This window comes from Anabas testudineus, chromosome 5, assembly GCF_900324465.2.
Source record: "Anabas testudineus chromosome 5, fAnaTes1.2, whole genome shotgun sequence".
Classification (NCBI taxonomy): domain Eukaryota; kingdom Metazoa; phylum Chordata; class Actinopteri; order Anabantiformes; family Anabantidae; genus Anabas; species Anabas testudineus.
Genome location: NC_046614.1, coordinates 21167337 through 21194362, shown reverse-complemented (window position 1 = coordinate 21194362; position 27026 = coordinate 21167337). Strand labels below are relative to the sequence as shown.

The window sequence follows — 27026 nt, the reverse complement described above, 5'->3', positions numbered from 1 at the left end:
TGTGGTATCACACTTCCATAAACTTGCAAAAAAAAGATGGGTCAAGCTCAAGAAATACTGGATTCGGCATTTCCCATAATAATAATAACACCTTCCAGTAGGCATCTAAATAAACAAATAACCCATTATACTGTATAACTGTTTACACAGAATACTACATTGAACTTTATGTGTAAAATCAGTGGCGTGCTGCTTGAATCCATCCTTGAAAAGCAGTTGTCATTCTGCTGTTTATTTTGGAAAAACATCTTTAGATTCTATCAAATCCATCACGAACAACACAGCAGACAAGCGTGCATTTCATGGAGATCCATGAGCTCGGCTGATATCATTCTCAGCCTCCACAATGTGACTGTGCCTCATTATACAAATCCAATCACCACTCAGCGACTTCTCTAACAACTTGGTGAAGAGTCAGCCGCTTTTGTAAAACAATTGTGTGTAGCTCTCGAGAGTTATTGGACAGTTTTTGGCAAAAACAAATGGTCAGGGCAGGACGTGATACGAGCTGCTGCTGCTGCTGCTGCTGCTTTCCAATTCAAGTGACTCTTAAAGTTTTCCCTCTGTGAACTATCATATTTTGCAGATTTGTTTTACAGATCTTTAATTTTATACAAAAACTTTAAACATGTCTGTTTTATGGACCAAACTGTCTCGCACACATACAGTACAATTTTTTTTTTCTCATCCAACAGCAATTTAATTATTGGCAGCACTTAGGCTGTGTAGTACACCAACTGGGATTTTAATAACTGTTGAGTCGCCAGCTGTGAACTATTAAGAAATTATGGTGATGACCAGCGGATTGAGAAATCAAATTCCCCAGCAACAGCCAGCGATGCCTCCCATACAGCTGGCCAAAATAATAGCTTGTTTCCCAACAATTGCAGTTTGTCAGCACATGGCTATTCTAACACAGCCACGAATCTGCGATACGACTATTGGCATTGACCTCCCTTCAGATGCCGAATGGCTGGATCTAAAAGAAGTGGATGCTCTAGAGGACATTGGAACCTTAATGGCATTGAAAGTGTAGACAGGTGTACTCACCCTGTACCAAACAATCTCTCGAAGCCTTCCGTCAGTTTTGAAGTTACACTTGAGGGTAACAGTCTCTCCCACAACAACAGGAGGCAGGGGCTCTATGGTAACTGTCAAATATCCTGAAAAGAAAAAAGATGGAAGAGTTTATTACAATAAAATCACTGTCCCTCAACAGTATGTTATGTTATTGTGTCAACATCTGTGGTTCCTCTTCTATTTTGCTGAAGTAAACAACAATAATGCCATTATGAATGTACAGTACATGAATCCTTTTAAAAGCTTAAGATTCACTGAGTTCTCTTTTAGAAAAATGCCATGATTCATCCTTATGCAAGCACTCTCCCACATGGGGGTTAAGTATCGTGCTGAATAGCACTTCAGCGGTAGTTACTTAAGTATGAAAGAACATTCATTTTTCAATGACCTTGCATAATTTTTTCCTCTGATTTTGAAATTCACACAAACTGAATAACACTGCAACTATTTTTTTCTAATACCTTTATAGCACTGTAAGCTGTGTGGAATACAGTATATAGTACACAACAGTGTAGTTATTATCTAATAATTTGTGTTATCTGTTGTGGTTCTTCTAATAGCTTCATTAAAACAGGAGAATATGTGGAATCTGTAGAACTACATGTACAACATTATTGATCTTTTTAATCATTTGAGTGGCACAGAGCCTTCAACATTTCTCGTTTGTGGTTCACAAATAGAAAGAACACAATGATCAATAAAAGAAGTATTAGATTAATGGATAAAAATGTATTTTAAAGGGAAATTCTGTCTTTTTTAATGATACACTTAACAAAATAAGACCTGGAATCAGATCATCTACTGTCTTATTAGTGCTACAGTGGATCTCAGAGCTTCCCTATTGTTCAATAATTGAAGACATTTAAATTTCCCATTAGGATTTAACTGAGGCTTTTGCCACAACAGGCAGCAACAACAACAGCACACACTAACAAATGATGCACACACATACACTCACCTAGAAAAGCAACAAGCCAAAGTAGATGAAGAATAAAGAAAAAGTGTCAAACTCAAGGACAAACTATTCAGTGATGAAGTGAGACACTGACTTGAGTTTAGGTTTTGCAAAAACAGTTCCATTTCTGCCTGTGTTGTATATAAAACCTGATCATCTGGCAATTTACCAACCAACTACACCAAACTTCACACAGACCTGGAGGTATAGGCCACTGTTCATCACACGTACAGAGCATATCAGCATGTGTTTGAGATCATATCTGCCAAATACAAATGGTAGGATACAAAGGAAAAGACAAAATGAATGTTTACAAAAACTGAAATAGGATACACCCAAGTGTAGGTTAAACATGACCTAAAATCTGGGGAAACTTGATATAGAGTCCAAAGAAAGATGTCTGTTTTCTATCTAACACATCTAGTTTACATTGTAGTGAAAAGAACATCTTATTATATCTGACTATAGCAAAGTGAGCCAGCGATGGTGTGTGGGATGACTTCTACTGACAGACAAGCAGCCCCCCACTCAACACAACGGCAGTTTCAACACATTCCAAATGTAATACAAAAAAAAATGTATCCAGTAAAACAGATGGATATCGCAGTGAACATCTAAAACAGGGTATAATGAGACCGTATGACCAATAAATGTGTTAATAAAAGAATATAAACCACTACGAGGGCAACAGTATCTCACAGGGACGGCGATCTCTGCAAAGAAATAAAAAAGGAAGGCTACAGCTTAAGGAATGTGCACCTCTGATTTGCAACCCCGTACCACAGAGATCTGACTCCATGCTAGTGTTAAATATATACAATCCTCTGTTTTTAAATCAATAAAAAAAACCTCTGTTCAAATAAACTGGATTAAAAACAATCAAATGTAACTAACCGCTACATGTCTGACGGTCTGGAAAGATGAATTTTAAGATATGAAAAGTGTGAAAAAAACAATACATCCTCTGAAAACACACTCAGCATGCATCCTCACTGTTACGTAATAAGTGTCTCACTAAATCTGTAACCCTTTGCACTCTATTGAAAATACGTAAATCCAAAGTTACATACACTGACACCCAAAGTGCCTCATCAACTCTACTGCGGAGTTTGTTTATTTCATTTAAAGGTTTTCTTTCAAATACAATTTACGAGTGCTGCTTCTCTTATTGACAACATGTAGTGTGGGCACACGGGGTTCAGGGGGTGGCTTAACCATCACACTGGCAGAAACTTGATAGAATCTAGAGAAACATCAATATCATTTGGTTTGACAGGCATCATAACCTATAGTATTTCATTTACCTCTATGTGCTTCTCTTAAAAATAATCTGATGTCCTTGAACTCAAAGGTGGTGAATGAATGGATTGCATTTTAAATTTGATTCACTGCACACACGGCACTTCTATTTACAATTTTCATGACCATGAGGAGAGCATCTAAGCATTTTCACATCTTAATCCATCATTTCAAAGTGCATAAAATTATTAAGTTGTATCAGGCAAAATATTTTGTTTTCATAGCCACCATATGAACTTGAACACAACCTACAAACACTATAAACTACAACTGCTTCAACTGAGAGAATGTACCACAAAAAAAGAAATTCATTTTAAAATCGATGGCAACATGTCAAAAAAGATGGGACAGAGTTGACAAAAGGCTGGAAGAGTAAGTGGTACTAATAAGAAGAATGTTTTGCAACTAATTAGGTTAATTGGCAACAGTTCAGTAACATGACTGGAAATAAAAGGAGCATCTGAGGGAGTCAGAGTCTCTCAAATGAAGACGGGCAGAGGTTCAGTCTGTGAAAAGCTGCATCTACAAATAGTCAAACATTTTTAGAACAATGTTTCTCAATAAAACATTGCAAAGAATTTGAATATATCATCATCTGCAGTTTCTAATATCATCAAAGGATTCTGAGAATCTAGAGAAGTCTCTGTGTGAAGGGGAGAGGGCTGAAACATACCAGTGTATACCCTCACAGGGCACAGCTCAGGAACACTTTCAAAGATCCCTGTCTGAACACAGTTCGCCCTACAATCCAAAAATGCAAGTAAAAGCTCCGTCATGCAAAGAAGAAGCCATATATGATACAGAAACTCGTCTTACAGTTTTCTTTGGGCACAAGGTTCATTTAAAATGGTCGAAAACTGTTCTGTGGTCAGATGAACAGGAATTTGACATTGTTTGGAAAGCATGGCGCACTGTCTTCCGAAATAAAGAGGAGAGGGACCTTCAGCCTTGTTATCAGCATTCAGTTCAAAAGCCTGCATCTCTGACAGTATGCGGGTGCATTAGTAGCTATGGAATGGGCAGCTGGCACATCTGGAAAGGCACCATAAATGCTGCAAGATAGATCCAAGTTTTAGAGCAGCATATGCTCCCATCCAGACAGCATCTCTTTCAGCGAAGGCCTTGCATATTTTAGCAGGACAATGCTGAACCATATACTGCATGTATGACAGCAGCATAGCTTGTAGAAAAAGAGTCCAGGTGTTCAACTGGCCTGCCTGCAATCCAGACATTTCATTAAAAGGAATCTGGTGCATGTTGAAATGCAAAATACGTCAAAGACCACCCACAACTGTTGAGCAGTTAGAAGTATGGATAACGTCCCCAGATGTTTACAGGCTATTGTGAAAAGCAGAAGGGACATCATGCCACATCATAGTAGACATGGCCCTGTCCCAACATTTCTGACACGTGCAGCTGCCATCAATTTTAAAATTATCTCATGTTTTTTCTGACAACGGTACATTTTCTCAGTTTAAACATTTGATATGTTTTCTATGTCCTATTGAATTTTGTTTTTATGTGGATAAAACTCAACGTACCAATTGTACTAGAATCGGGATCGTAATAGCAAGTATTGTTTTACTGAAGTCAAAATAAACTAGGCTGCAAGATTGTGTTGATAGGGTTTGAAAGGGATCCGTTACTTCAGCCGCCTCTCTCTGCCCATGTGTTTTCCTTGCTTACTTCTGTTGAGAACATTGTGTTGAGAGTGTGTCCTGTGCAACGTCAGGCAGTAGGTGTCTGAGCAATTCATTGTGTTGCTGTTCAAAGAATTCTGTATCTTTGTTTCTATGCTTTAAAGATTTCCAGGACTAACATAATTGCATGATATTAAACAATATTTGAAGGACAAAAAAAATACTTAATAAAAATACTATACGTGACACCTCTGGATTTTTTTGTGGCACAGAAAATTACAAGTAGTGAATAGTCACTAATTATTAAAAAAAATAAAATAAACAGGCTGAAAAGATCGTCTCTAGAGTCATATTGAATGGATAAACCATTCTGGAGACAGCATGTCATTAACACAGAGCTGATGCTCTTACAGAAAACCCTAACCTCTCACTACGAACCCACAAGAAGAGCGGCCTGACCTTGTAAATGTCTCTGGGTTTTCCAGGAAGGGGGTGGAAATGCAAATGTAAGAAAGAAAATGTCAACTAACTCTGTGGAATTCAGCGCTACTCACTTACAAGGAGGTAAGTGTGGGTCTTAACTTTAATACATCATGTTTAGTTGTAGGCAGTAAAATATTCCTTACATTCTAAATGTCTGATCCAATCCATTCCTACACAATATACATATACCTGTAATTATAAAACATATAATATAAAGTGGCAAGTTAGAAATTACCTATATATTATATTATATATTTAGTCAGTTCTACATGTAATTTGTAATAATGAACATAATAAAATAGATGCATTTATATATTTTAATTAAACACAAATTGTATTGTTCTTATCTATATCGATTGTATTATTCAACCACTTAGAGCAGAGTTTGTGAATCCCTAGGCTAATGACATTAAGTAAAGCTAATTGGGGTCAGGAGATAACAATTCTGAGTTTGCTAGTGAAAAGAAGCATCTGCTGGCAAGAATCACAAAAAAAAAAAAAAGACTGAGAATCAATAATTCTTGATTTACATAAAGCTGAAGAGGACTCAAAATGATTTCAAAGAGCTTAGACGTTCATCAGCCCAACTGTCTATACATGCAGATGATTTAGTACTGTGGCTACTCTCACTAGACGTTGGCACTACAATGACTCCAAAAGCAAACCACTAAATCTCAATGGGGTGGAAAAGAAAGCTAGATTAACAGTTAAAGGCTTAAATGATTCCAAGGAGCTGGTTCAAATGTCTGTTCCTAAGTTAACCAAACTCAGATTGTGGCACATGGTTGCATGAAATCCGTGACAGGAGAACGTGGTTGTTTTCCAAAAGAGCTCCTCGTCACTCTACAACAGCACTGAGGAAATGTTTGAGAAAACACTGCACACAGTGTAAAAAGACTAGACAGGGGCTAATGAATTCCCAAGTTTATCCAGGTATCTTATAGGATAATCTTAGAGTGGTTGTCCACCTGACATTATCTTAGAAGCTCAGGAGAAGTGGAGTGATGCAGCAGGACAATGACCCTCAACATCAAAGTAAATCTGCTGCAGAACAACTTCAAACAAAGAAAATCTGCTTTTCGTAGTGGCTCAGTCCGAGTCGAGACCTTAACCCAGTAGAGGTGCTGTGGAATGACCTCGACAGAGCTGTTCACACCAGACATAATAAGAATATGGTTGAGCTGTAGCAGGTCTGTCAAGATAAATGGCGCAAGACTTTCAAGGTCTGATCTGTAGTTCCCGGAAGCATTTGTGAGAAGTCATTGCTGCCAAAGGAGGTTCAATCAGCTATTAAGTTCAAAGGTTCACTTCATTTCTCCACCAGCAATGTGAATGTTTAATAGGTGTGTTCAATAAGGACAGTTGAGATTGTAATTGCCTATGTTATTTTAGCATATGCTCATTGTGTCATACAATGAAAATAATACTGTTTGAGAAGCTAGTGGTGTGGTTGCAGGGATCAATTGTGAACAATTCACTGACTGTGTGGCACAGCAGAAAATGTAGCATAGCCAATGACAGAAAAAGGCTCCGAAGCGTGTGGGGAGGGATGAGGAATTTTTAAAAGAGCAAATTACATGGGTTATGCACCCATGCCAGGGAAGTTCACATTTCAAATAATCTCTATAAGAAACTGGAGCAGTTGCAGGCTGCACATACCGAGACACAAAGGCATGATGCCCACGCAATTCAATATCCATCGAATGCCATCCAAATGTCTTCATAAATTAGACACTTTTTTTTGCCAATTCTCTGTTGAACGTGATCCAATGAAGCAATATATCTCGTTATGTTTGATGCCCTTGTTAAAAGACAGGCTAATATGGGCCATATCCACACAGCAGAAATGGCACTGTCAAATCAGCTCTCGGCATAAACGCTCATGAAAGTGCAAGTGTTTGTGTTTGCGTCTTCACCCAGCTCAGAGAATTCTGCACTTGTGATCATTTAGACAGCTGCCCCAGAAGCATATCAGCTCTGATTGGACACTTGTGTGTGACACTTGTGTGTCCAATCAGCGCTTGTCAACTGTGCAGACTCTCACAAACAAAGTGACAGGTTATTATTTTCGTCAACCAACAGAGATGCTCCCTTAATTAAATACTGTATAAAACATACAGAACAATTCTTCTGCCGTTTATCACGGCTTAACATGTTATGATTCCAACATATTTAAATTGTGATCACAACTTAAAAAAAGACAATGCTGCTGCTTGTATTAACATTCATGTTGTGAGCTCTGCAATTCAATTAAACCAAACAAAACCAATCAGACACTTTAATGCGTTATGCAAAATATTTCAACACAGAAAACGTGATGCCTACTTTGAATAGATCAAAAGAGCAATACGTCAATTAAACAGTGGTGTTTTTAGTTTTGATACATGCACTTATGTGTACATTGTTTTAATAGATGATATTTTAGTTCTGTTAGAAATCAACTGTCACACACACATTTCTATAAAGCTCTAACAAGTTGTATCTGGTAAAGTGAACCCTTTCAGTCCAGCTTAGCTTAAAGACAACAGACAGCAGGGACTAATAAACCTACATCTGTAGGAGGTCCCAGGTATGTTTATATAATGCTCATAGCATCCTACCCATAAGCTTCTTCTGTATGGAGCAGATGTTCTGTTAGACTGACGCTTTGAAATGGAACACTGCCAAACACAGCTGTGTCTCGCACATCGGTCTGAACTTGTCGTAAATAGCTCCAATTACTGAGGGGAGAAAATTTTAAATGTGGATCAAGATTTAAAACATACTTGATCAAAGGAAATGTTCAGCATCCCCAGGGACAGCAACTGCTTTAACGGGGACATCATTTATTATCATGGAACGGTTGTGCAGAAAATCCTTGAAATAAATCAGTGGCAGAATACTTGGATATCATTGTAAGAGCACATAAGCAAGTGTGCCGTGGCCAGAAAGTGTGTGGCATTTAATTGGCTCATATTAGCTGGTTGTAGAGGCAGACAAGGCCTCTGGCTTGTCTTAATCCATCAGAGGCGCTGTTGGAACAACATCTAATGAGGACTGCAAACTATGCTTTCTCCCATTAATAACAGCAATTTGCCAAGATGCAATGAGAAAACAAAACACAGCCAATGATGGACCGGCCCAAAATATGCCCGTTATTGTGCTCTGTGATTTATGGCTATGCGCTACCTTTGCTTAGATGTCATTGCAACTAAATGTATAAGAAAAATGGAAGTCTGAGTTTCTCAGCTCTCCTCCTTATCTGTGTCTTTAGACAGTGTAAACAGATTGAGCTGATTTGCAGTGTAAAACTCTGAACTACTATCCCTTCGAGAAATATATGGAATTTCGGCACTTTTTGTTTGTAGAAGTGCAGAACACAAGATTAACTAACACATTTACATTAGGTCATTTGGCAGAGGCTTTTTTCCAAGTAAGGCTACAGAGCAAGCAAAATATCTAAGCCAAGGAAAAGAACTTTAAAGTAAAGTTCTCTAGGCACAGCTGTTTCCATTTCATGAGGTGTAAGTGCACAATTTATTTTTATTTTTAAATGCAGAGAAAGAGTTCTGTTTTCAGAAGCTTTTTAAAGGTTGGTAGTGAGGCTGCTAGGTTTTTCCACCGTCGTGGAACCACTGAGATGAAACGTTTTGCCTGGGACCTTTTGAGGTGATGTGAGGGGACCACAAGACATCACTTGCTGGCAGGGCGCAGTGGACGGGAGGGATTGTAGACCAGGACTTCAGGTAGGCAGGTGCTGTTGTGTTGAACACTTTGTAGACGGTCAGAGCCTTGATCTTTCTGATGTTGAAAAAGACGAGAACTTGAGCTGAATTAACACCTCATGTTAGATACTTTTTAGACAAAACTATTTCCGATCGTATTATTTTTAAACACTGGAATAAGAATTTTTTTAAGTAGAATTAATGTATCTTTAAAATGAAATATAATTTTGTTTCCTCCATAGGATTTTCAGCTTTGATGCAATATTGCTTCCCTGCTGAAATGTGGCCATGTGACATCTCTGGCAGTTAAAGCGCTCAGAGCACACAAACGATTTGTTTGACAGCTTATGCCACCTTATTGGTCTCTGTAGTAAAGCTGTATCTACCTGTATCACTGCATCCCCAGATTACACACGTCATTGTTTAGAACATAAATGATGCCAAAGTCAATGTTGGCCTAATAACATAATTGTCAGAATCATCTGATAGAACAGACTTTGATGTTTAAATGGTACACTTTAAATATCTGTAGCACTCGAATCATTCATCTGCTTTTCAGCATCACATTCAACAAACTAACGGTGAGGTGCAATTAGCAAAGTCAACAGGTAGTGATTTGTATCTGTACATGCAAGATTTGCTCAGGCAGCCACACAAGGAAGGAGAATCAAGATGACTATGTGTTGATTTATTCTGACCAAGAACACAATGTGAGCCCGTGGAGTAGGTTTCTTTTGTAACAGGAGGCTGGGAGCTGATGGCCTTTTTCAAACGGAGTGATTTACTGTCTAATGACATGCTTCAACTTCAAGAGTGTCAGCACCCGTCCACTGTAATCCACTGCCCTCCCACAAGCCCACCCTGCTACAGTGGATAGCAATCACGAGGAACCCTATCAGGGGGTTCTCATTATGAAGGGCCTTGGGCATGTGGAATTATCATGTCATTGGTGAGAAGAATTGGAGCCAGAGAGGAAATACAGCCAGCCTTCCCACATGGACTTAGTCAGCTGCAGTGGTGTGCATGTCATTGCCTCAGTTAGCTGGCTGTCTAGAAAGTAATGAATCCCTCCATAGTCTTCTGTCTTTTCTATCTTAGTCTACTTCAGTCAGTACAACTGCAAAACGAGAATGGATGCGTTTCCATATTTCTCCTCCTCTGATGTTCCAAGTATTTATTTACTGGGAGAGTTACTTATGACTCTGAGCATCATGAATCCTGTTAAAACCCTGTCATGTAATTTCATACATAATGACACACTTTATTGATCCGCTTGGGGAAATGGTTGTTGGACAGCTGCCAGACAGTAGATGACGGCGGTACAGCAGGGTTACCATGTGTTGTCCAAGGACACATCGACATGTGGCCAGGAGGAACTGGGAGTCAAACCACTGACCTCTGGTTTCTTAGAAACTGCTCTACCAATTGAACCACTGCCACCGCCCAGCATAAAAACACACACGGCCACATAAGGCTCATATAATGAAGATACAGGACAGACAGTGCTGTAGCATGCAAGTGGTCCCCAGAGAGTTGAAGAGCAGAGCTCCCATGGCCACACCATCAAGAAAGATGACAGGCACACACACGTGTGGTGCATATTATCCAACAGGAGTTTGCATGTGCAGGAACAAGTGCGCCATTAGCTTGTGCGTTTGCTCTGGAGATTTGTAAAGGTTGATTCAATCTGTGTGGGGAGTTTTAACATGCATTTGTTTATTCATATTTCTGGAGTGTATGACAAACAGACTAAAATAGGTTTAAAAAAAAAAGAGACAGATTTCCCGTTTTGGTCTCAGCAGCAGCGCTGAGCACTTGTCAGGGACACGTCGCAGTCTGCAGAGAATTACATTTTAACACTGAGCTGAAATTTCTACTTTGTGGCCGAGCCATGAGAGCAAAGGGACTAAACAGAAAATCCACAGGTGTAACTTTTATTGGATTAAAAGAAGAATCATGATATGATAATAAACTCCTATATGTTGAACAAAGAGTTGTGACGGCTCAGAATGAGAGAACTAAAGAGATGTGCAAGTAAAACAAACAAAAGAAAAGGTTATTCAAATTTACAATGACATGAAGCCATTTTTATAAACTAAAGAAAAAAATGTATTTCCTCCTAAAACTAATATAATTATCCTTATGTCAATATGCCTGTGGATCAGTACTGAAAGTGTGAAGAATGGTATTAAACTCCTAAAATCAACTTCTCTCTACCTACAGAGATTCATTATACGTACAAATACAAACTTAAAAGAAACTAGTGCTCCGCCTCAGCATACTGCCATTGTTACACATTATCTTATATTAATTTAATGATCTATTAAATGATATTCTCTAAATGATTGAATCATGTTTCTTGTTTTAGTTGTTGTAATTTCTATTATAGTGTCTGAATCGTGCGTCTTGTTTTTGTTTTAAAAAACAAATCACAAAATAATAATTTGTGTTATTGACATAATGAGAAATGTTCATTAAACAATTAAACTAAGAATGGATCCAGGTTAAATAAAATGAAAATCGAACTCCATCCCTTTCTTTGCCTCTTAATGGCCTTTTATATTAACACTTTAAACATTTAAATGATATACTTATAAAACAAAGAGGTAGTTTGTCTATCCCAGTGTTGGTAAACTGCAGAAATTAATGTTCCTGTCAAGAACCTGCAGAGTTGGCCAGCAGCAATGCATCCTAGCTGTCCCCTAAACTGAAGAAAATGGTTTAAAGAACACTTGCATGTCTTCAACCTTTAACTGAGGAGACTATGAATAGAGCACACAGTGCAGTGAGGAAGCAGCGCCTCGTGGCACAGTGCTGCAGGGGAATACACCAATGTGTGGCTCTGACAAAGCCTCCAATAACAAGGAATTGTCAGGGGGTAAATATAGCTCTTAATGAGTTAAAGGGGACTGCTTTGAGTTGTCAGTGCATGTAAAATCTGGATTTTTAAATGAAAATAGCATCTTTTTCATAAGATTGTTCGTTTTCAGCTACAGACAAGGAAACAGGAAGTGGCCAGCGTGTCTGCTCGGCTTAGAAGTGTTTATTTTACCTGAAAAACTGAGTGGACACCTGTAGTAGAAACAGATATCCTGTCTCAACCCTTCACAAAAGTAATTTTTCAAATGACATTTTATGATTCTATTCAATGTTCTTCATTCCAATTTCCATAAAAGCCTCTGGTACAATGAGTGTGGGTGTTTTACACGAAAGTAAACACATTTAGGGCTGAGCAAGAGTCACAGTCCAATTTTTAGTGGCACACACAGAGACACACAGGCATACAAACAAACGATGATAGATGGTTTGATAAACATCATAATTGTTCAATGTAAAGTTTTAAAAAAATCAATCTGTGAAAGTGATCGTGAATAAGCTGAGTGAACCTAACAATACATCCTCCCTTTTGTGTGAATGTGTTCTTTTACTATAAAAACATGAATTTTAAAAAGTAGAGTGATGTTTGTGTTCATTTAAAATCATAACCTCCCTCTCTTAAATACATCAACGCCTGTATAAACAAATCAATCTAATCACATTAAATATATTTATAGAGCACAGCGGACTAGTGTGTTTTTTTCCTAAAAGCTGCCAATCTGTTTGTATTTTCTATTATTTAGTAAAATACAAACCACAAATCTAGAGCTCAGAGTAATAACATGTCACAAAGCCCTGGAAAAAGATATTCCAATCTGTTTTTAATAAGGTAATCGGGAACTGGGTGCCATATTAATAAAGGCCTCAAAGAAGTCATGATGTTGTTACCGAGGAAGCGAGTTGTTCTGGTAACCTAGAGACAGACTCACTGGGGTATCAATCACTGTTTGTGCATTCAATCTGTAGACCCCTGCATCACCACAGGTCATGAGCAATGGCAGGAAACGAGGGAGGAGACGGGGGCAGTGTAGAGAAATGGCTGTTCTGAATGTCAAACGGGTAGATTTGAGGAACACATCCAGCGTGCAGGGAACATAAACTGCAGAGTCAATTTATCATAGCTGAATTGCTACCGTTACGAGAAGGCCATTTCATGTTGTTTCAGTGACTATTCACAACATCTTTGCACTGGTTTGCTCCTGTTTTATCCACTTTGTACTTGCACTGAACCACTTTAATTTTCCACTGCCTGTGTTTTTTACTGAAACCATTTTAGTGTCAAGCCCCAACAGAGGAGATCCAGTTTACCTTCATAAGGGCAAAAAAAATAAAAAAGAAGAATCAAGGAGAGGTAAGAAAATGTACGGTGACAAGGCGGATTTTTGATATTGTCTATTATTTAATGGCCTTGGAGGAGAATTGCTGTATCCTCGTCATTTTTGCCTACAGTGAAGGATATTTTTTTCCTCTTCAAATCAGACAATGGCACATAAGATATAAATTAAGCGATTCTGTCATTGAACTAATTTCATTCACGAGCATGTTTCCTGCAATGCAAAGGAAAACCTAAGAAGCTGGTGTGTATAAGCTTCAGTCTTTGCGTATACAATTATTCATACAACTTAGAAGCAAGAGCATCAGTTACTGTAGAACATTTTTTCAAAACGAAAGTAGGAATGAGTGAAGGGAAGGTGTCTGAGAAACCCAGCAGGGGAAAAAAAAACATTTTTTTGTTACTTCTTCTCAAAAGAGAGCTATCAAACTGCACAAAGTGTGACTATGACAAAAAAAACTGCAGTGAGAAAAGATCTAAGAGAAGTACAAAGTAACAGAAAGCCATCGCTGTACATATCATTACAAGTTCAAAGAGTGGCAAATAAACATAAAAGTTTGGGAGATTCTCAGCGAGGCACTATGGGACACGGTACATAGAGAGTGAGCAAAGTGATTATTAAAGAAATGCTGGCACATCTAGCTCCCTTATTTCCTCTGAAGTATCAAGCTGAGGTTAAAGCTTTATTCTGAAGTTTTTTTTTTCATCTATTGTAGTCCAGTTACAAGCAGAGAATTGCCTAGATGCAGAGTGTCAGCAAAGCTTTCTGACTAGACTACTGTCCTCCGCCAAGTGATCCAACAACTCTATATGTGTGCCCGGAAGGTACCTGGACTCTGAGACCATCCACCTGTTAGTCCAGTGCCTCAGCACCAATCTGGCCCAGTGCAGAGGACGTAATCCACGGTTGGATGTTACATCAAAAGGCCTCAAAGGCAAGTGGGGCTTCGTTCATCGCTCAAGAGCAAAGCAAACTGTTAAGGGGGATAAAAATGAAACTCACATGCCGATTTATCAGCACTGCAGTGAGGATTAAAAGGCTGCCAGCCCCCTGCCTGCATTGCCAACCCACTGCCTGCATGCTTTGTTTCAGCATCTTTTAAACCCCCCCTGTCTCTCAAGATGTGCTCCATCACTTCAATGGGATCGTGCCTGCATCTGACCAACACTACTGAAATAAAAGCTGCCGCAAAGGAGACAAAGTCGCACGTCCATTGATACTATTCACCTCTGTGCGGGTACACAGGCGTGTAGGTGAGGTAAGCAGGGACCCTTTAACAAGTCAACCTCTGCCGTCAAACAAAGGAGAAAGGGGACACACCCAAACCCAATTACAAGCTTTGTTTAGTGTTGAGAGCTGAGGAGGAGGAGGCCACATGACTGCTGATAAAGAAAAAGCCAAATGACGCCACCCCCACCCACTTTCATTTGCTGTTTATTTATTTACTTTGCACTAAAATCCACATAAAGTAACTACTCAGCTCAGCACCAGAATTATTCATTGCAGGATGGGGTGGTGAGCAGACCTGTATTAAAAAAAAAAAAAACGCCAGAAGAGGAGACAGCTGTCCCAGCCCACGTTCTTATGTGATCTCTGCTTAGGGAGCCGGCTGGTATTCCAAAGCCCCATCTGAAAACAAATTAAAGAGGATTAGAGACTGCCACTGCAGCTCCTCTCCTTTCTGTTCTGGGGGAATAGAGTGTCCTGCTGGCCAAAATGGTGACCTTCACACCGATGTCCTGTCCTGCACACAGGTGCACGACAGCAAACATTAAGGTCATAGTATGGACTCAGCCCAAATGTCTTCAAGTTAAGGGTACAGGACAAAAAAGATTACACGGGTATATGTTTGAGTATATCTTAAAAAAAATATGCCATGTAGAAGTCAGTCCATAAGAATTTGGATAGTGATCATTTTGCTCTCCGGGCTCTGTACTCCCACACACTGAATTTGAAATTAAACCATGACATTGAGGTTAAAGTGTTATAAATCTCAGCATTATCTTTAGGCTGTTTACATCTAAAACAGATGAACGCTGTAGAAAGTACAGCCCTTTTACTCCATACTAGTATCTTTCACAGTGATACTCTGCCAGGGCTTTGCTGTGGCCATCTTTCTGTCTTGCTTGTTTTAGAGGCTTCCTACCTTCAGTGTGGTCTTCAGCCAACAAAACATTTGCTCATCAGGATTAAGGTCAGGTGGCTGACCTGCCCAGACAAGAACGTTCCACTGTCTGGCAACTAGAAATTGTGTTTTGGATCTCTGTTGCACTGAGTTATCAGTGGAAAAGAACACTCTTAATACCGGCGGTTAGCAATTTAGCATCAGTCTCTGTTTTGTGTCAAGTCTATAATGTGGTGAAATGGGGAAGAAAAAACATGAAGTGTTGGAAAACTCAAAGACTGCACCGTGCTACTGGATCATTTTCTAAGAATTAGACACATTTATGATCCCAGCAGGATACAATACATCAAATACATTTTCATTTGTTACTTTCCTTTCTGTGCAGATACCTGCACCTGCAAAACTAATCGTATAACGATTTGCCTCAGCTCTGCAGTTAACGTTAGCATCTTACCACACTACACACACACACACACACACTCCATATCCCTGCTAAACCCGTTTGCATCATCATCACGGGCATGTTGGCACGACATTTGCATTTTTCTTAAAACACCACTGTGCTTAAGTGCAGCCTGCTGCTGGTATAAATGCATCATTACATCAGGTAAGCTGAGACAACAAAGGCACAAAACAGCTGTACCTGAACAGAGCTTTATAAGGCTGGTGGGATTAGTTTCAGAGCTGCTCCACTGTCTCCTGTACCATGTGACTTTACCTTCTGTTGCTGTGCTTTTTGACATGGGTCAATGTCAGTGCCTCTCCAGGGCTGCCTACTGTCATCTTTGACTGAAACAAGGGCGTTTATCGCTGATTAGAGACAGACACTTGTTAGATCATCTTTCAACATTGTTCCCTAGTGGCAACACCGTGGCATTAATCAGTCTTCATTAAGTCTGATGTCACATGTATAATTCTGCTGTCAGTGTATCCACCTATACGTCCCCTCCCACTGTGAGCTAGTGTCAGGTAGGACAGCCAAAGCAGTCACATCGTCTATCCTGCAGCTATTTCTCCTTTAGTGCTGGAAATGCGGAGTCATGAAGTCAGCTGGGGAGGGGACACCGGCAATGAGATTAATGTTAACATCTACAGATCAGGTTCGACTGTTTTAGAATTTGTTATGACAAGAAAGACGTGTTGGGCAACATATGTTCCTCACTGTTAAAATACTGTTTTTGCTCTAGAGCTAAATTGGGGCCAAATTTTTTGTCAATTTGTAAGAAAAAATAATTAGTCTAATATTATTGTTTTTCATAAACTGTTCTTACAAATATTTTCAGATTCATTATTATAATTGTTTTAACAGTTTGAGAACTAGCTTTTCATTTACATTCTTTTCTTTTTCTATCAAACATTTGTTCCTGATTTAGCTCCATACTTGTGGAGGAATTGTTCATCTGGTAGAAGCAGTGCCATAAACTGGAATGATGAAACTATACCTAAGGACACCTATTGTTGCTAAAGATCTTTAAGAGGAAGATTGATAGCTGAAGTCAGGAAGAAAATGGTAGAGTATTAAGTTTAGAGTTTCTCTGAAAGTGCACCAGCCTGAATGGGAGATTTTAGTTATTATCCAAAATGACACAATTCATCTAACCTCACTACCTCCATTATGACTCTCAATTATTCCTCTAACTGTGCACTCCTGCATCCCTTCGTGGGTTATGTTTTTTCATCTTCTTTGAGCTGAAGTATTTCTATTGTGAAGTGGTAGAAACATGGCAGTGTGAGAAAAAGAAAGCAAGAGAAACACACGGAGAGCTCAACCTATCACTCGCCTTGAGTGAGGGGAAGTAGGAAGCATTGGTATTCACAGCAGTCCCTCCATTTTGGATCGAGTTCAGTACTTGGCTGCAGCCAACTGCAGCTCTGACACATGCACATCTCCCCCTCACACTGTTAGTAAAAGAGCTACTGTGTTAATTGGGCTAAACTGTGTTAGGGACGGGAGGGGAAATTAATGCACGGCAGTAAACAGGCATGGATGAATCACATCTGTCGGGTTTATGAGATCAAAGACGACGCACGGTGCATGTGTCTCTAGCTTTTATTTCCTGTGCACATCTGCTGAACTGGGCAACATATTCTACTTAGTGTAAAGCAGCTAAATGAAAATCACTATGTTCACTATGTATATTGCAAATTACACTTCTAGTATCAGTGGTTTCTTTCATCAACTGTGTTGTCTTACTGGCCTCAATGCCCCATGACCCTGTATTTTAATTACATAAACTAAAAGTCAAAACTGTATGAAAGAGCTAAGCCAAGCTGAAAGATCTGCTGAACCGTAGCCTTTGCTAAATGAAAAGGTGACGCTAAAGAGGTTCTCCTCAATAATGTGGCTCAAAACATGATTGGATCAGCATCAAAAACATTTCTCGGTGTTGAAAAACAAAAATGTTGACTATGTGCTACCTATATGTACAATAGCAAGAAAAAGTATGTGAACCTTTTGGAATGTCATGGTTTTCTGCATTAATTTCATCATAAATTCATAAAAAGTCAAGAGTTTTAACAAATATGATATGATGCCTAAAGTAATAACACAAAAAACGTTCTTATATTTTATGTCTTTATTGAAACCAACCATAAAAACTCTCATAGTGCTAGTGGAAGAAAAGTATGGGAACCCCTGGAATTAATAACTGGTTGTTGTTTTAGGCACATTATACTCACATAATACTCTTGACTTAGAAGATCAGATCACGTTTTATGACCACTTGCCACTGTATATTTGTACACATATAAGCCCAGATTTATACTGATAGAAATGTATGTAATACATTTGTAATTTGAAAAGAGGCATAGATCAAATCCCGTAACAAATCACTCACTTGTTCCTCAGTATTTGCTTATTAATCTGATAAGTCAACAGTAGTTTTAATTAATTAACAGGACATTCTGCTAAAAAGAGCAAAAATCTGGCTTGGACCTGTTTTATATCCAAGAAGGTCAGTATCTGAAAACAGAAGGATGCAGAACCAAAGCTGAGGCTGAGTCTTAGAATGCATCACACAGAAACACGATATCCTTAGGGAACTCAACAGAAATGATGAGCAAACTGTTGCCTGCTAAGTGTCAAACTGTGAGGTGTGAAATGTTTTCTGTTCTGGCCTTTATGAGTTGAAATTACTTGCATGTAGAAAATGGCTTTACAGTCGTATATTGTTTCATAATATAACAAACAAATCTATATGCCATGTAAAGTCATTCACGGTGACTACATCCTGCTGTAATTTTATATTCTAAAATTAAAAAACCCTGGTGGCTGAGAGACCTAGACAACACAATTTGGATTCAATAATTGTGTGATGGTGTGACAAAAATAAAAATCATCACCGTCTGGACAGCTTAAACTGCAACTGTCCCATACTTGGGTGAGTACAGCTCTAAACTGGTCAATAGAAAATAGCTTAAAAAGTTTTCTTTACAACAACTTCAAAAGACAACATTATTTCTGACAGCTCTTTTCACGCCTCCGAGACGGCAATAATTGTGTGTAGCGAGTGCGATGAGGGAATTTCAGCTGCAGAAGACAGGTACATGTGTCAAACAGATAGAGGCTGCTAAACGCTTGGATACTTTTTCTGGTTACTCTCCCACTATGATATTCGACTAGTGTTTGTGCACGTAATTATTTATCTTTTTTTAGTGTGTCAGAAATTATTGAATTTGTTTCAAGCAACGTATGCACCTTCGTGGAAAACAAAACAATGTCTCTCTAAATAACCGCACACAAGCACACCAGCGGTTCTGTGACCATGCTAATTGCTCGAAAGGTCGAGATGGCAGCTTCCTGCTCTATATTTGTGTGCCATATGTACACGTCACTCACTGCTGTGACAGACAGGCACTATCCCCCTGCACACCACAGGGTGCAACAGCACTCAACAATCTTCAATTCATAATTCATTGAAGTTCATTTATTACAAACTGATTGATTACATAATTAGCCAGACTATAATTTTACAATGTGTAATACTGTAATACTTTTTTTCCCCTGTGTTGTTATGCAGCTAACTGCATTAAAGTTCAGATGTACATTTGTTAAATTGTTATATAGTATATAATACAATCATACTGAAGCATACATAACTGGTACTTCTTACTGAATCGCATATGCATTTTCTAATTGCCTGTACTGAATGATACTGAGTGCCTCATCCTGTAAACTGTATTTATTGTACCGAATATTCACTGTAAATCTATTGATAACTGTAAGTGTGATCACTTAATCACAAGCCAGTTGGGGTAGAGGCATAAAACTGAATGATGGAAATCCCTGCTGTCACCCAGGGTCCCTGCAGCTTGTTCACTCAGGATGCTCATCTGTCTCAGCTCCGCACTTTAGCAAAGCGGGCTAAATAAGGAACATGTGCAGGATCCTTGGCAAAACCCTGAACCTGTCCACGAGGTCAGTTTTCCCAATGGGGTCCTGGGTGATCGCCATAGAGAACTGGCGAAATATCAGGTGTGAACATTTGCACTGACATGCGTTTCTGAAAGGCTCCCACATGAGAGGCAGTGAGAGGAATGCTAGACATGCCCTTGATGAGGGAACAGGTGTATTACAACATATTCAAAACAGAATGAATCTATGAATCTATCATTAACCTCTCTTGTGAAAAGAACACACATACATCATTTCAGGGAAATAATCTGACTGAATAAATTATTAAAGCAGTCCAATCCACAAAGCTGCAAAAGGCAAAGTGTTTATGGAAATCAACATCTTATAGGCACAAATAGAGACTCCAACACAGAACTGTCCCGTTCCTTTAATTTAGATGATAAGGAAACAAAAAAAAAATGTGTACGTGGACTTTAAGCAGGAATTCCACCTCGACAACATTTGGTGAATGAGGCTCTTTGTTCTAAACATGCTTCTTTTCGAAGTTGTTCTACTTGTCTGCAAAGTCACACTTTACATTCAGCAGTCTGAATAAAACAGGACACCACATTTTCAAGTCTCCTCTCGTTTCACTTATTTATTTGATTTTTCATTTAATTATTGTTTAATGATGGCCCCACTCTCCCAGTGACAGGTGATATCCTGTGTCCCACATATCATTTTTAATGTTGTTCACTAGCTATGAACACATCACAGTGACTCGTGGGTTTTAATAGATTACTTAGTGAGCTGTCGAGTCCAGGGCCTGTTATAATGTGACAATGGCTCATTGACTTTTAATAGGATCCAATTTGAGCTGAAACTCAGTGTTTAGAGGAACAAAGTGGAGGCAGCAGAGTGATGCCCCCGATTCCCTTAACTTGTAATGTTTCCTTGGGTTTAAACGTTGCAGCAGGAGAGGACAAAGGGAAACAGCCAATGGAGCTGTAAATCTTAAGAATATACAGCGGGGGACTAACCCAAAGAGGGAGCAAACCTCGACTCTGTAACGCAGGAGAGAGGCATCAAAGTCATTCAATGACAAGAAGACAGATGCAATAAATATTAGCTTTGAGCAGCATGTGATGTTGGATGATGACACAGAGCTGTTCGATGTGGTTGTCACTCAATCATAGAATGAGTTTGTAAATACCGTTCATGGATATGCGACCTAAAGATGAACTGGGTTTTTTATTCTGCTCAGATGAAGAAGAAAATGACAAAGGTATTGTTGGTGTCAAATGGAGAGGTGGAGGGAGCTAGAGATGGGTGGGATGAAAACAGGGCCATTTTAACACTGCCGTTTCTGACATTCATAATGCTTAAAGGACACAATGAGCATCCAGTGTCCTCCTCTCCTGCCATTTTATGACAAGCTCAGACACTCCACAATCTGGAGGCACCCAGGTACCATCACTCCAGTCATTATCTCGCAAAACCCATTCCATTTGACCTCTGCAGTTGATGCACATTATTCACGATAGGGAGAGCTCCAACATGCACCTAAGCCTGTGTTGAAGGAGACACAGGAGCAAAATAGCATGAGTGATTGAATGGCATAAAAGAAAGAGGGAAAGGGAAAGAAAGAGAGAGAGAGAGCGAGAGGGGGAAGTCGAGGAAGAAGCAAACACCGGAGACATTGAGACAACAAGAGATAAAGTGAAGAAGAGTTTAACAATTCAGGGGAGACAGATCAGACAGTGAGTGCCGCGCCTCCATTAAATACTGTGGTCACCTTCAAACAAAAATAAAATGACCGCCGTGTGTCTCCACCCCATGGCCAACACTCCTCCTGCTTCCTCATTAGAGCATAAGTATAGCTCTAATGAGTGCTGTGTAGCGGGCAAGATGAATGGATGCAAGAGGCTACTTCACACCCTCTGCTTGACAATGGGCGGCGTCTCTATCTCTTTACTCTGTAGGAGAGAGCTTTTTGGTGACCAGAGGGCCCTAAGAGGCCCTAATTACATCATTCAGCTAATTATCCACAAAGCTGTTGTCATGGATCGCTATTCAGTGTGGGCGAAAGCCTAAATGTAGAGAAAGGAGCAGCCTCAAGGAAAGGTTGAATGAAAAGCAGCCTTTGAGCAGATTGTTTTGGCACACACTAGGCAAACAGGCTACATCTACTATGAAATGAAAGAGTAACTTTATCTCTTTGTCCAGTAGAGACTTTGGTCTCTAAACATAGTTTTGCAGTGAACCTTTGTAGTGAGATGCAGTAAGCAGCAATGTTGTTTATCCACTTTGAACAGTGCTTCACCTCTGGATGAGACCTGTCACTCTGCAATGGCACACCTGATATCTGAAATAGATTCTTCTCTTGGGCTGGCATAATAAAATAGGTCCACAGCCATAGCAGAGGGCACTACCAGTAGTAGCATTTACATAATTCAGTTAGGTGTCATGTGTTGAAGAAGGATGAACACAGCATTCCCTCCCTTGAATTTCTTTTAACACAGTTTCCAGGTGATACATCACTTCATCTGATATGGTGCTGCCATCATCATGTACTTCATACCTAGATCTACACTCTACACAGTACGAGTATGTGGTTTTAAAGATGGAAAAAGGACAGAGCAGTCAGCAAAAGACAGGAAAAGCACCATGGACAGTTCCCTAGACGGATATTAAGACATGAACCCTGCACAAGGAAAGACCAGTGTTGAACTTCAAATACAGGACATGCAAGTTAGTTTGATCCAGCAAGCATCAGCCCCACCACGACAGTGACACTACACAGCGGAGACGTCTCAATCCAGTCAAGGTCTGCTCCAAGTGTGATCCGCTAATATTAAATGATGATTAAAAAGGCTATGTATCTGGCAAATTGATATAACAGCTAGATCCTATTTAACATGAGACACCTCGGCCCATTTCACGTCCTTTACAAACTATTAAGATAAGGTTTAGGTTAATGCAGCTAAAGGCCAATTCATGCTTTCCGTTTGCCCTCCAACTGACATGTGCTGGCATTACGGACACATCCATGCTTCTACTCTAATCTATCCTGTTGTTGTGTGCCTACAGTGTAGTTAAGGGTGCAGACAGACATGTTTGACACATGACGGTGGCTACAGAGTGCTGTTTATAACTGAACTACATAAAAAAGTGAAAAACAAAACGGTATGTGAAACCTTTTCACAAGAACTGAGTCAAAGATCTTGAATTAAACATTACATAGCGGGGCTGCATGGTTTGAGGTAAAGCTATATTGTGATTATTGTAATTTGAGATTGCGATTTGATAAACTGTATCATGAGTCTACTAGCTTGGTTATTAAGAAGTAATTATACTATTGAAATGAAATGTGTATTTCTCAACTAAACATTTAAAAATAGTATAAAGCATACAAAAACATATCCCTAGTTATTTTAAACCTGCTATCATCACATCAATAAGCATTTAAACCTCTAATTTCAGAGCCTGTCTTTATGTAGACTGTTGACTGTAGACTGAGTGAATCCAAACATTGTAATTAACTCACACTACTGCACTGTGTGTATTTTAAGAAATTAAAATGTTAATAGTCACGTTAATTTGAACTGAAACAGAAAAAAAGTAGTTTAAACAAATTAAACAATTTCCCTCTGGGATTAATAGAGTTTTTTGAATCTTGAATTTAAAAGGACAAACTGTGGGCATAATTGATCCGTTGCTTCTTCAGCCCATTCACAGCTCATTTACACTTCATTCTAGCTGCTGCGCTTCGCCACACAAGCAGAACACAGACTGTGAACGAGCCACAGACACAGGAGAGAACATTCACTTACAAATTTTAGCATCTAATTTTAACAAAAGTAATTCATATCTGGCCAAAAGAACTTTATTGGGAAAAAAAAGTCAGTAAAAAGGCTTAAAAAGTCAGTAAATGTAGGAATACAGGAGCTAAATTAGCAACACTGCACACCAGGAAGTCATGTGATCACAGTTTCCAGTGCCTAAACAGAGAGGCACCGACTGTTCATCTCTTCAAGAGCACAGCAAAGAGCACACAAGGAGAATTTTTAGTCACATCAAGCACACGTATTAAATTGCAGTCTTGCGGTCATATAAGCACACAGCTGACATGGCGATTAGATTAATTGTGCAGCACTAAGCAACAAAGTGAAAGTCACAAATGCCTGCTGGTCTAACAGTTCTGAAACTGAGACTGAAACCACAACATGCATGTGCACAGCTTGTTCCAGAATGGCAACATGACCACACCAACGCACTGGCAGCCTGTTGGAGACATCCTACCGCTCTTGTAGTGGAGTCTCCCACATTAACACTGTGACGTCCTCAGATTTGATAGAGCTCTTAAAACACGCCCTTTGTGCACAGGTTTTGTGCTAAGAAAGTAACACTGTGTCCAGAGTAGCATTAGTGGTCAGGGATAGTCCAAAGTGAGAGTTCCCAACCCCAAAATAAAATGAAAAACAAAAACTGAGGCATGACCCAAACATGGATTGGGAGAATTACTGATTGTGTTTACTTGGTAGATACACAGATGCAGAAAGTATGACTTGGACAGTGCTTCAACACGAGCAGGTCAAGACATCTGTATATACTGTACAGTCTGCCACAAACAGACTGAACATAACATTTTATGAGTTGCAAGTTATAGCAGTGATTATAGAAGCAGAAATTACATCTGAAGACAGGCCGACCAACACCACTTAAGCCTGCAAGAAGACTGCACAGCACATATGCAAGACTTTGGTGAAACGGTAATGAAATTTTCATCTACTTCCTTTGAAAATGTACATTGTGACTTATTATGAGACTCAAATTGATCCTAAAAGAAGAATAGATTGACTATCAATCCATATATTTGTAGACGGTGTTTGACAGCAGCAGTGTGCAGCAGCGATTATTATACAACAAGATTATTATACAAGTTTACAGATTGCATAACAGTTGGATTGGGTAGCACTCTGGCACAAAAAGTGATGGAGTGGCTAAAGTAATTATCTTGCATGAGCTGAGAATCTGTATTGTGAGGGACAGACCGAGCTTCCCCAATATCCAAAACAATGAATTATTGCTGATGAATATCATCAAGAGTTCATTCTTTACTCCAAAACCCATGAAAATAAAAAGAAAAACCTACGACGTGAGAATTGAACAGTGTAGGGTGTAAGTTATGAGGCTCCCAGAAAAGGTGTTATAGATTCATCAAGGCCAGCAGAAACTAGGAAAGAGTGTTTGCTTGAACTCAGTGATGTATTAAGCTGTCTGATGCTGCTCATGACTCATATAGAATAATCATAGTTTAAAGCATGAGTCCATAGTGAAAAATTACCAATATAGTAAGCTGCTTTGGCAGAAGATTATTGAATTTATCTATAACCATCTTATGTTGGTTAAGTGATCATGCTGTATATTATTCTACAAGAGAAAATGGGCTTCAAAAAACACCAACTACCGAGAGAAGATGTTCCATCCTAAATTACTGATGTGCTGCTTTTGAATAGTTTGAATACATACTCTCAAAAATAATAGTAAAATTTTCTCAGTGTCATTTACTATTTCCTGTTCAAAATGCCAGATTGTGTTCACAGAAGCACACGTCTGAATGGTTATGCTTTAAAATATGTACCTGGCACAGGTGAAAATAGCTACAATTTTGCCTTTCAGTACATTTAAAATGCCATCAGCCTGCCCTGTTCTGCACAAGGTTTACATTGAAATGGACAAATGAATTTAATGATGGGATAACAGAGCACTGAAGCTCAGCGCACTAACAGCCACTATCCAAAATAGCATCTGCAGATCCCATGTTTGCAGAGCAGTCAGACAGAAACAACGATGCAATAGATTACTGACCATTCGCAGTTCATTGAAAAACCAATTGCTCTTTCGACAAATATACAAAGATCTATTGTAATAACCTGAGAGAGAACAAGACATGTAAGGAGGCTTCAAATGAGTCTGGACTACCAAAGGAAAAGCCTAATGGACATTTAGCACACTTCTTGCTATAATTATGATTCCAGTTGCATTACAAGGTGTGAAAGTAAATGTAATGAGGAACAGGGGAAGAGCTATGATAAAACAGCATACTCTAAATGCTGTCAATTTGGCAGTGGAATTGATTAATTGAGTCATTTGACATGCATGCTCGCTTGCCAAAAACTGCTTTTTTGCCATGTCTCCAAGGAAATCACTCTTAACTAAAGCTAATAGGCTGGAACACTTTGGGAGTTAGTGGCGTGAGACCACACACACAAATATGTGCCAATCAAATTAGACTATATCCTCTTAACAAGCGCTGTACCCTACATGGGCTGAGGCTTGAAAGCATATACTATAGTTGTTGTTGTATCCTGAAGTAACTGACAAGCTTCAGTGTGTGATAATTCCTAAGGGTCAGCGCTCACCTGCCTTCCAACCCCAATCAGACACAGGGTACAGTCAGAGGGAAGACAGGGTGCCAACACAAGCACAAATTCTGCCCTCGTGTGCACATCTTACGTATGTCATTCATGACAGCCTCTCTGCTTATATGGTCTAATGAGGTGGCTCAACAGCAGCATGTGACACCTGATAGAAAAAGGGGGCGCAGAGGAATGCATGGCCTTTTCTGGCATTTTTTGAGAGTTTGACATTTTTCTGTCATTGATTTTTGGAAGGGTGTGTGTTAATAAATCGCAGTGATATTTTAGAGTGGCTGTGCAAACTTAGTTGAATAGTAAGTTTTTGTTCATGAACAATGCTGTAAATATATTTACCATACCAGACAATTGTGGCTGTAGAATTACTCACAATTTACTCTGCAGCTTTATAAGTGATCTGTGACAAGCCACAATAACATGGAGAGAGTCTTCTTTTAAATTCTCAAACATTCACCGTCTTCTGCTATATTTGTTTTTTTAGATATTGCAAGTGGTAGCACGTTTAAAAAAAAATTCAATTACTGTATTGACAGAGAAAGGGCCACATTACTACTAAAAAGTTAACAAGCGTAATCATTTGGACTCAAAACTACATAAATGCAGTAGTTAGATATTATATTTCAGGGTGATTGTGAGGGAGAGATGCTTCTCAGACCGTAAAAGTGTTTATGCCATTTCCAGATTTGTCTGTAAGATTCAAAATAAAAAAACACATGGGGTAATAAGAAAAAACTATGAATATGAATTGGTGAATTG

The 27026-nt window shown here is 39.2% G+C and overlaps 1 protein-coding gene across 2 annotated transcripts in view; it reads right to left on the bottom strand.

Moving 5' to 3' along the window:
- Positions 1-27026, bottom strand: part of igsf21a (immunoglobin superfamily, member 21a) — a 151044-nt gene that overhangs the window by 96694 nt on the left and 27324 nt on the right. For both annotated transcript variants that reach the window (XM_026350021.1, XM_026350022.1), the window contains exon 2: positions 1051-1163. In XM_026350021.1, coding sequence (XP_026205806.1) covers positions 1051-1163 — 113 coding nt within the window. The remainder of the gene's footprint in view (positions 1-1050; positions 1164-27026) is intronic.